At 37.6% G+C, this 12,087-nt stretch overlaps 1 protein-coding gene across 4 annotated transcripts in view; it reads right to left on the bottom strand.

Annotated features, from left to right (window-relative positions):
• Positions 1-425: 425 nt before the first annotated feature.
• The window catches only part of TOX3 (TOX high mobility group box family member 3), a 100,543-nt gene continuing 88,881 nt past the window's right edge, over positions 426-12,087 (bottom strand). For all 4 annotated transcript variants that reach the window (XM_048816810.2, XM_048816809.2, XM_048816806.2 and 1 more), the window contains exons 4-7: positions 7,304-7,573; positions 5,679-5,906; positions 4,560-4,640; positions 426-2,286 (exon numbers count right to left, since the gene is read on the bottom strand). In XM_048816810.2, the coding sequence (XP_048672767.1) occupies positions 1,549-2,286; positions 4,560-4,640; positions 5,679-5,906; positions 7,304-7,573 (1,317 nt within the window). In that variant the 3' untranslated portion in view covers positions 426-1,548. The remainder of the gene's footprint in view (positions 2,287-4,559; positions 4,641-5,678; positions 5,907-7,303; positions 7,574-12,087) is intronic.

Below are 12,087 nucleotides of genomic sequence, written 5' to 3'. Positions count from 1 at the left end.
CAACAAAATTCTGGGTTTTTTTAAATCCAGAATTTTGACTGAGGACCATTTTGAAATACTACTAGTCTGCCCGATTCTGCTACCTCGTCTCCTCAAGTAGTGCCTTTGATCTTATGTAATATCTGTGTATTGTGACTGTTTTGTAATCCCACCCTCTATACCCTGCCTGTGCAGTTAGTCACAGAGACTCGAAACAAGTCATACGCTGTTCTTCACATGTTTTAACGAGGGCACTTGTACATACACCAGAACTGATCATATGCAGCACCAGCAAACTTTGCACAGTACCTAGTTACACAGTGTGCTTGAGAAAATAAAAATCTGAAGGGAGAAGTAAGTTAGTTTTTAAAGACAGTAGTATTAAAAGTGAACACTTTTTTCTGGTTGTCGCATCAAACACTTCCAGTCCACTGGTTTTACGGAAATGTGTTTATTCTATAGCAAGATAAAAGCATTTATTTTAGATAAGCAAAATACAAACAACTTAATTGCTGCTATCATAACTCATAAAAAAGTATAAAACAGCTTAAAAACACAATAAGCAATGTAGCAATTAATAGTTCATGTTACCAGTGTTTACATTAAAGCCTCATTTATGAAAACTTTACAACACATGATATGAAAAACTTACAACTTTTAAAGAAAATATTTACATTGATTATTCAGATGTGGAGCTTTTTAAATATTCTACTGGTATTACAGCATATTAAAACATCTTGCATTTTTAATCTCAGTTTTTGTAATAACAGTTTTATTTAAGTGCATTTCCCTTTTAAAAATACAGTGTATTAAATCTGAAACTCGTCACTTAAACACAGAATATAATATTCACATTTGTTTTGCAACTGGAATTAACATAATAGGGTAACAGTGTCGATATATATTTTGTTACAAAGTATGGTAGGTTTATTTGGAGAAATCAAAGTGAAAGGATGGGTCAACCATTAAAGTTTAGTCGCTTGCATTTGTTTTTCTGAAGACGTGTAGGAAAGAAAAAATTAAGAGCTTTGGCAAAAATCTGTGATTTACATTATTTTCATGACAAAAAATGCCATCAACTACTCACGTCATACAAGTATGATTGTATGAAATCCAATCATCATTTTACAGGTAGTTACAACTGTGCTTTTAAGGGTTTCATGAGTTTAAACTGCCTCGAAGTGCATTACTCACTTTTAGAGAAAGAAAGGTTACCTTATATAACTCTGAAAGGCCATTTTGCAGTCATAACATCCACGTATTTATCAGGCCATTTTATTCACATATTGTAGGTAAAGCTAAAATAAATTAAAAAGGCCATCACATGAAAAGGAGCACAGCTTATTTTTTATTATTTTTTTTTTAACAAAATGATGTATAGTCAGCTAAAAGATGATACACAGCTACATTGTAGTTCTTTATTGCCTATCTAATAGACACTTTAGAGGATCGTTTGATCTGTTATGCATCTCTGCATAACTACCATCAACAATTTACAGTTTTCAGCCAAATATGGTTTACCCCTACCCCCTAGATAAATGCAAAACAAGGTTGCAAGAACATTTATCTTCAGAAAATACTAACCTGTGACAGTACTTGAGTCTGTGTTTGGGACGGTATTTGTGACTGGTGCTGCTGAGATGCTGGCTGAGGGCTCCCAATGGCAGGGATGGGGGAGGTCATCTGGGAGGTCACAGGGGAATGCTGCTGAGGAGAAGGCTGGGACTGGTGTTGCATGTGTTGCATTTGCTGCTGCTGCATTTGCTGGAGCTGGAGCTGTTGCAGCTGCTGTTGCATTTGCTGCTGATTAATTTGCTGGTGAAGATGCTGCTGCTGCTGCAAATGTTGCTGCATGTGGTGCTGAAAATGCTGCTGTTGCATTTGTTGCTGGATCTGCTGATGCATTTGATGCTGATGGAGTTGCTGCTGCTGCATTTGCTGCAGCTGCTGCTGCTGCAGTTGTTGCAGCTGGTGCTGCTGGGTTTGCATGGAAGGGCTTACTTGCGATGAAGATGGTGTTGCAACGATATTTGTTCCCATGGAGCTTATCAATGGGGCTGCAATGTTTGCTGGCATGTTTGGTGCAATGGTAACAGAAGCTACAATCTGATTCATTGGCAGTCTCATGGTTAAAGGTTTTGGAGCGATTGCCCTGGGAAGGGATTGTTGGAGAGTCTGAGGAGATGCAGACACCGCTGCATGTTGAGAAAGAGGAGTATTCAGCAGAAGGGAGGATGACAAATTAGTGGACGCCAACGTTTGCTGAACAGACCGTATTGTCTGGGCTTCAGCGGATTCTGCAGCCGCCTGTGTTTAAAAGAGAAATTCAAGAGCTGATATTGGTACAGAGAAGGGCATTATTATCAGGCTCACAAATTATTTGACGTCCCTTTCTGCCCTCATCTACTGTTAACATAAACAGCTTAACATGAAGTAGGAAAGATAATTCATCCTAAGCAGTCTTACAGTTGGGACAGTGGTTCATGTAGCAGATATGAGTCACACCACTTCTTAGAGTTTGCTCAATACAACTGATTTCCTTTATTGGACAGCAGCTTCAATAGATTTATTCTCTCATTTCTTATTTCTTCCTTTTTACATTAAATCTGTACAAGATAGAGAGGCCGGCAGGGATCCTGGCTCAGAGTTACCCAGGTCAATTTAAGGGACCACACATTTTTACAGGGACAAAAAGGGGTGCTGTTGATGAGGAGAGAAAATCCAGAAGCTGCCAAGGAGAGTGGGGTTTTTTTCTGGAAAATATCAATTAGCAGGGAGAAGAGACCATTAGGGCTCATATTCATTCCATCATGCATTAATACACCGCTCTAGCTGGTACCACAAGCAACTAAAGTTCTGGTTCTGACAGGAAGCTAAATTCTGCTCTCCCTGAACCCTTGCAATCCCGCTCAAGTCAAAGGGATTGCATGGTGGAAGACCTGAATTTGGCCCAGCAGTTTTAAGATAAATACCCACAGGGACATCATGGCAAAATACATTGCATACTTGCATGTTTGTTTTCCACAAAACTTTCCTGGGACAGATCTGAATGGAATTACATGATGAGACAGCACTGAAGGGCAAAACCTCTTTAACTGACTTGTAGAATATGGATCTCAACTATTTATTGTCATTAGTGTACCAAGTCTGAGTTCTTTACAGATGATTAAAGTCTAAAGGGATTTCAATGGGAGTTTGGTTCCGAAGCATTTTTGAAAATCCCAGTAAGTACCTACCTGCATCTTTAGGCACCTAAATATATTTAACAATCTGGGCCTGTTATGCTGACCAATATTGTCTCATTGTTTCTATGTAGTCCCCTGTCTGTCTATATCCATCTGTTCTCTTGTCTTATACGTCGATTATAAGCCCCTTAGGATAGGGACCATCTTTTTGTTCTGTATTTGTAAAGCACCTAGTACAATGGGATTCTGGTCCATGACTCGGGCTCCTGGCCACTACAGTAATACAAATAAATAAAAATAAGCAGCCCCACTGTCTTTGAAAGACAATGATACTTTGGCTCCTAAGCAACTTTGGTGCTTTTGAAAAGAGGATTAGGGTAAAATTTTCAAAAGCGTCCAAGTGACTTAGTAGCCTCATATTACAAACCCTTGAGATAATAACGAGCCATATCCTGTGGACAATATAACTTCAGATATAGCGCAAAGTTTTCAACTACTGGTGTTGTTTTTATATCTGTAATCTGAATTATTTGAAATGCTTAACACTTTCTCTTGTGCTATTCATATAAGTGATCCTGAAAGCTGGTTTTCATCATTTTCTTGTACTGTTTCCTTATGTTTTATTGTTGGAGTTAGGGATTCTTTTGTAATTAATCCATGAAACATGTAATTATGTCTAGTAATTCTTCCATAGATATTTTAGTTGGACGCATGGATATATCTCTTGCTTATGTTCAAATGTGAAAGAAGTAGAACCAATCTAAGAATGCCAATTAAAAGGTTACTTCTTACATAACAACGCTATAGGCTGACTTTCCTCATATTGCAAGTTGGGTTTTATAATTGTATTTCTTCTGAAATACTCAGTGTGGATCCCTGACAGGTTGTCCATTTGCAGGTACTTTCTAACTTCAAAGCCACAATGTATATCTGTCCTTCAACAGCAAGAAATACACAGGATTCATCACATCTCATCTTCCACCTTGCCCCATATCCAGTATATTCTGTGTCTTCTTAAAAAGTGGGTACTTGGGAAATTCTGCAAATAGCTTTTAAATCTGAGTATTTAAAAGTCAATACATTTCTAATAACCAGATTCTACTTTTACAAACTGTCACTCACCGTAGCACGTATTACTTTACTTGTAAAAATAACCCAGAGACAAGGTGTGTTTGTATAGTTGTTGTCCGATATTTATTACTGTGATTTTAGGACTATGAAAAATTTTTGTGCAAAAACTAAGCACAGAATGTTGTTTGAGCTGTTATGTTTCAGGGCTACATTAAAGGAACTCTGGGATTCTAGATTTATTTTTAATCACATGACAAAATTCACATTTAAATAACCATTGCCAAACTCTACCTTATGTTTGATTGAAGTTACCATCAGGCTTACCTTGGAAACAAGACTAGCTCTATAGGCAGCAAGTGCCTTTAGGTATTCTTTTTTGGCAGCTTCTGTTTTCCTTTTATATATCTGTTAAAGAGACCACAATTAACACCAACTTCAGCTTACACATTTTTCACCATAAAACAGCACTTGCCAGAATAGGGTCATACTTGTATACATGCAAGGAATTAAAGATATGGTCCTGCTTTTCAGTCTATAACCCCCCGCCCCCAACAGACACACGTGATTTTTCTTCTCTTAAAATGTTGACAACTAGCCTTACACTGAAAATCATATTACCTTTCACTGTACACTATCTACTCCTGTAGATGAACTTCAGTTTTCACCTTACTACCTTCCTGTTTGGATTTTAACCGCAGTATCCTAATGTTTTCCTTATCACTAATCATATTATTGTTCTATGGCTGCTACAAATTGCTATAGTGAATGATCTTAGCTGGTGGTCAGTAAGTATGACATTTTTTTCGGCAAGATGTTGCCTATTATTTTCTCAATTCATGCATAGGAGTTATGTGGCTATGAAGAGGAACACAACCCCTAAGGAAGAACAGCTAATCTCTGAAAACTCATTCTACTGTACTAAGTTTTAAAATGAGCTATGAATAAAATTTCAAACACTAGGCTGATATAGTGAGGCACACAGGGTTGGCTTCAAAGGTTTGAAACCAACAATCTTTGTAACAAAGGTTCATAAAGAAGATCAAAGGAAATGGAAAATGTGTTGCACCTTCCCTTCTTCTAGTCTAACTTTTGAGTATAGTAAAAAAGAAAAAAGCTTGACAATATATTATTTAATTATATATAACGGTGCACTGGGATGCCTCACCCAAGCTTTCTCCAAACTGACCTGTAAAGACTGGACTTGATGGCAACAGAGTTATCTAAATGAATTGATAGGCCACCAAAGTTCGATACCACCATAAGACTCCTATAACGACACGCTGTTCTGCGGTCAGCTCCTCAGCAAGTGTAAATCAGCATAGTTCAGTAGAGCAACATTGATACACACTCGCTGACAATCTAGCTCCTGTTATTTACTTAACAGGATTGTCATTTTACTTCTTGTAATATACTATTGCATAACTGCAGTCTGTTCTTTATTACCTGTTTTTGTTCTTCTCCTAAACTGTCCCACATAGATGCTACTATTTTTGAAACCTCTCCAAATGTAGCATTAGGATTCTGCCCTTTAATTGCAGCCTGTGTGTCCCTGAAGAATAGAGCATATGCTGACACTGGCTTTTGTGGTTCATTGGGATCTTTCTTTTTCTTCTTCTTTGGAGTCTTGGGCTTCTTGCCAGAATCTGGAGCAGCTCTTTTTTCTCCAGTAGCCTAAGAAACAGCAACAAAAATCATTGCCTACACAGTATATTCAGATATATGTGTGTATGAAAAATCCTCAGTAGTTCTATTAAACAGCAAATGAATAAGATTAATGGACAGGTAACGTTTTAGAATCCTGTTGTGCAACCGTTACTCCTAAGTAGAATTAACTCGGGCATTTAATCCCATTGGCCTTAATGGAACTAAATGGGTATGTAATAACTATTCAACATGACTAAGGGTTGCAGACTCAGCCCCTTAAGTTTTAGATGGGAAGAGCATGTCCTGGATATAATTTCTATAAAAATTAATACAGGATACATTACATATTTTGTGCATTCTCTATGAAAGAATAGATTTCAGCAACAGAAACTCAAAAATAAGAAGCTTAGGGGCACCTCCTGGTCCCTTGGCTAAGCCTGTTAACCCCTTGAGCCAGGGGTTACAAATACTTTCCTCTGGCTACAGAGCTAGAGTGAACACACACTGCTATACCTCTCTAACTCCACCACTTCCTGTGGGTTGATGGGTGGAGAAGCAGTGAACAGATGGATCCATGTAGTCATCAGTTCCCTGCCAGGGATCCTCCCCAAACCTCACTGAGGCTGGTACACACGAGACTCTCCTGAGGACCCCTCCAAGAGTCACAGAGGGGGCTTCTTACAACATGTCTATGCTCCTTGCATTCTACCCTATTCTGCTGTTCTAGGATACTCTGTGGCAGCAGAGGGATATGGTGAAGAAAGGACTTTCTCCATAATATTACTTTGGTATATGATGACCCTATCCTGCAGGGCTTTCACATGCACAGTTCCCATTGGTTTCATCAGGAGATCTGCATGGGTAATACATGCAACCCTAACCCTAAAATAAATTTTAATTGCTAAAATATTTGTATTAATTTCAGTTGATCCAGCCAGAATAATTCCTTTGCTAACAGGTCTATTTAAATCTCAATGGAAATGAACTACAGGCATACTAAAACTTTCATAAAAAGGGAAAGGTCAACCTTTATTTCTAGAAAAAAGCATGTATAGTTAAATATAAGATATTAAAGAATGTTAAAATGTCAAAACAGTTATAAGGTAGCGCAAACTGACTGATCATATCTATAAAATCTGAAATTTGCCACAGAAATAGGCCTATACATACATACGTGCCTAAGATATCCTCCTAAAATCACTAAAAAGCTATATTATGTACACTTCATAAGCAAATATAGTTTTACTAAGTAAAGAGGTCACCCAGAGCATATGAATATTGCCACAATCCTATACTCCACTACTGAAATACTTGTATATTTTACCTGGCCGGCCACACTGCAGTGAAGTCAGCAGTTCTATTGCTACGTATTCAAAACTATATTATATATGGTCATATATATTATAACACATACTATAACTTACTCTGTTTGATTCATCTGCATCCTCTTCATTTATAGAGCTGGATGGGGAAGGAGTTGCTGATTTACTTGCAGGAGGTGAAGGAGAAGTATGTGGCAAGCTAGTGCCTCCTAAATTTAGTCCCAACTGTGCACTTAGCTGAGACTGGTTAATGGTGGTTAACTGACTAGGAGGCATAATTCCTGAACGAGCAGCATCAGTCATATGAACAATCGATCTCATAATCAAAGAATGATCCTGGCGATACTGTGAAATTTGTGAGTGGCTATGATCCTAAAAAGCATGGAAAGAGCAAATATTTAGCAGCGACCATAAAATAATGTTATGGATAGTTTTAACAGTCTTATTTAGTTGACACTGTCAACTTGAAATCTAGTCAGTTTAAAAAATGAGTTAAAAGCAGCTTCAGGTATAACACCTTCCCCAGTGTCCCCCTGCCCATTTTTGTGGCATTACAATCACATTTCCCTATTCTTTAAAATGTTTTCCACCTGTCATTGCTGTGCAGTATACCGACCGGAACAACAAGGGGAAAAGACTGACTGACTGTGCAGGGGAAACTTTGAAACTGACTAGACACAAATTGCTGTCTACGCACCAAGTAAACAAAATGAAAAAAACAAACAAATGTACGTTTTCCTCTACTGAATAGCAACTCAGTTATTACATAGCTCTTATCTGTAACCAAAATAGGTTAAAAAATAATTCATACTGAAGTGGAATCTTTAAGTTCTTTTAAGCAAAGAACCTGTCGTGTCTGGAACTTAGACATTGCAGCATGCTAGTGCACAGTTCAAATAATTCAAATCACTGCTAAAAAACCCATTCTGCAGGTAGCCTACAAAAAAGTAAATATACAAAGATAAAAATAAAAACCAAATAACTAAGTACACATGGAATTAACAAGCTACATCCTAATCATCAGCCTTATTTTTCTTGCATATTGTGTCTCTGACACCCACCGTTTGTGGGGTTTTTGTCTTTACAGATCATAAACTCTTGAGGGCCAGGACTGCTTTCTTATAAATCTGTACAGTACCTAGCCTGTTTATAAATAACAACAGAGACCCTTAATGTAAAACAGACTGGAATCGGTCTATGCATAAATAGGTTTTATTATTTGTAAGTATATAAAGAAGATCAATATTCCATAAAAGAACATTTAAAATTGAAAGAAAAAATGGTAATTTACAGACCACACTTAGTAAATGGAGAGAATAAAAATCTCACAAATTGATTTAAAAATCTGCCTAATCTATATTGTCCAAACAGAGGGAAATGCAAGAAGTAAATTAGATTCTGAAAATTATTTCAGTGGTAATGATCTACAGCATAATTATTTGCTTATAAAGGAATACTTAAAGAAATACTGTAGAACCTCAGCAAACTGCAGATTTGTGAAGTGCTCAATTTACAGTCCATCCCCAACTTCCCTGCTGGTTGCTGAGCTTACTTAAAACACTGGCCAGAAGCATCTCAGTAGGACCTGATAAGTGCTGAACTTATCTGACAATCTGGAGCTTATTTAAGTGCCTCAATAAGGCTCAACTCTTTCAGAATTGCCCCCAAAGAATCTGACTAGAGCTGGTCAGGAATTTTCAACAAAGCATTTTTTAAAAAAATTTTTAGAAGTCAATTCACCAAAACCAGAAGTGTTTATGAAACAGGTTCACATTCAACAAACCTCCTGACTCCAAAAAACGTGTAAAAAAGTTTCAGAAATGGTCAAAACATTTCATGTCAGTTTTTTTTTTTTTTTTTTTTTTTTTTTTTTAAGATTTTGATATTTTGTTCCATTTCACATCAGGAAAAAATTTCAATATCTCAAAAATATACACATTATGGGAAAACCATTTCCTGAAAGCTCCAAGGTATGAAAATCTGGCCCTAAGTGCTGCAGGGGTTGGTAGTGGACGGTGATGTTCATTCAACGTTCTATCCTCCTCATCTGTTGGAAACAAGATTGCCCAGCTCCTCTCACTTCCCCAGAGCACCCAGTCAGTGCCCCTTCTACATTAACACTGAATCTAGGGTTCTCTTGTTTTTGTGCTGATACCCACTGAGGAAGCCTCCTTCAATTTGCAGAGTGGTCTAGCACACAGCTATGGGATCATGGATGTTTCCAGTGCCAGAACGCACCAGGCTGTGGGACAGCCAGGCTATCTGTCACACAAAACACCCAACCATACCAAGAAGTAGTACTTCACTGGGGTCCAACACAGATGCACTAACCCTACAAATTCAAGGTACAGATCTCTACATGCTGGGATCTCAGAACCTGCCAACAGCTTCCCCAAATTTCCCATGGTCTACGAGCTGCTGCCAGCTGGGCTGCTCACCCCTGCTGGACTTCGTTTTTCTTCTTATTTCTCAAATGCTTTTATTATCTCCCACCTCCAAGAAAAGGAACCTAGTTCCTTAGAGATGAATGTGTGTGCCAAAAATGAAGCACTTGATATAGAAATGTTTAAACCATCAGACTGATTAACTGAAATGCCTATTTGCTTCAGGGCACCTTTCTGGGAAATTTACTACCGCTAACTATAGGGTCACTCTGATTTAGAATTATATTGACAGTGGCATCTGGAAGTCGTTCCAAGGTTGTTTTTTTTTTTAAGGGATATCACTTTCTGTACATTAATTAAGTCCTTTTGCTTTACAGACACTCTTTTACTGCATAAAGAAAAAAAACTGCTGTTAAAACAAAGGTGGAGATAATCAGAATTCGCTTTCTTTGTGGGTCATGCACAAAGCGGTTTCTAGGAAGTATTCTACCTCTAAAAGACTAGTTTTCCTTCGCTTCCTTGCTGTTACACAAAACCATCTTTCACAGTCTTTATACCAAAGCAGCAGAATACGAAGCCATGGGTTACAAATAATTGACTAAGTCTTGACATTTTGGTTGAGTCTATGACTTTATTGAAACTAAATGCTCTTGACTTTGCACCGACTCAGAATTTAATTTTATACACAAGCCCATGAATTGTTAACTGTTCCTTCTTTTGACATGTTTGTGTGGGAAAGGGGGAGTTCTCTTTTTTTTTCACCTCTTTGTATTTCTTTATTATTCCCTTCCGTTTTGCCTCAAAAAAATTTAAGTAAAAACACAAATTGGAAAGTTAGTAACATTTCATCACTGAAAATGGCTAACTGGCATCAAATAGAAAGTCTGATATGAAAAAAAATATTTTAAAGGTTAATTTCTGGTTCTTATATTTTGATTTGGTAAAAAAATAGTTTCTATTGTCATGTGACAACCACCAGCAATACATTTGCTGCATTTATACTCAGTTATATTCCTAATATATGTATTTCAATAACATGATGAATGGAGCGTGAATACAATTATTATTTTGTGGAGAGACATTGTGAATTTCAGTAGAATACTGTACGTAACTGTGCATGCAGAGGAGATTTCAGAAAAAGAAGTGGAAGACCTGTTTATATTTTTATAATGGTCTGGTGTGATAGTATGAAGGAATGGTATATACACAGTCCTAACTTTTTTGGTTCACAGCCTTGGTGAATCCCTTCTGAGCTTGTAAATCAACTTGAGGGCACTATTATCATGTAAAAGTCCACCAAGATACCTTAACTGTTTATTTTTTTCCTCAAACATTTTAAGCATGGTGGATTCCTTATCAGTAACACTTCCTATAGAGTCAACAGGATCAGTAACATTTCCTTCATTATCTAGAGAATTATGAGGAACTTTCACATATCAGAAGTATTCAGGGAAAGAATATAATCAGTGTTTGGATCACAGTGTCTATGTGATATTTTAATTCCATTAGTACTTGAAACACTGACAAGTGAAACAGTAACGCTCACATATTCAGAATACATCTTTTTGGAATAGTCAAAACAACAGATAATACTATGTACCCATTTCTAGAGCCTTGCACAGATACAAAATTTGCATCTGCATCCTAACGGCAATCTGCAAAAATGATCCGCGGATGAGGATATCCGCAGATTTGCAGGGCTCTACCAATTCGTATTATGAATTTACATGGGATTCGGTGTGGTTTTTTATTTGAAATGTGCACAACTTTCACAATATAACTCAAAACTTAGATCAGGTTTGCCAAAATATTCATCCATCTTTTAAGATGAACTGAATCAAGTTTTGAGTGAACCTTGTCTGATTTATGGTTTTGGGTTGAAATTGGACAATACTCCATGGTTCTGACCTGAAATGAGACAAAATGCAAGAGTCCAGTAGCACCAGGGCTAAATCAGGTTTGAATATCATAAGAATTAGGGGGTGCAAACTTATATGAATTTGAAATCAAAATGGGAAAGGATTTGTATGAACTCGGTGCTGACTGAAAACCCCAGGAGCCCAAGTCAGCAGACATGGGCCAGCTGCGTGTGTTTTATTGTAGTGTAGACACACCCGAAGTTTCACATAGCTCTGCTTAATATCCCTCAAGAGCACTAAAGATAAAGTTATGGTGGAGTCCTGTGCAAAAGCACTGTTGTGAGGGAGTCAGCAAACCCTGCCCCTTCCAGAACACCCATGCTCGGGGCAAGTCAATATTTAGCCTAAAATGTTTTACCACCAAAACTCTCCCCTCTCAAATTGTCCGCAAGCAAATGTTAGTGTCCATTATATATGTGTGCATAATTTAACTGTTCGTAGTCCTAGAGTTCTGCACTATTATCTCAGTGTAATGTGATACACAGAAGGCAAAATCAAAGGAACCAAGAGGATCTCCAGACATCAGACTGCTCACTGCTTTGCCAACCTAGTCTAACACTCTTTTCTGTAAGCATCCCTGTTT

This window comes from Caretta caretta, chromosome 12 (genome assembly GCF_965140235.1).
Source record: "Caretta caretta isolate rCarCar2 chromosome 12, rCarCar1.hap1, whole genome shotgun sequence".
Classification (NCBI taxonomy): domain Eukaryota; kingdom Metazoa; phylum Chordata; order Testudines; family Cheloniidae; genus Caretta; species Caretta caretta.
The sequence above is the reverse complement of the archived record's forward strand: the minus strand, read 5'-3'. Positions and strand labels throughout refer to the sequence as shown.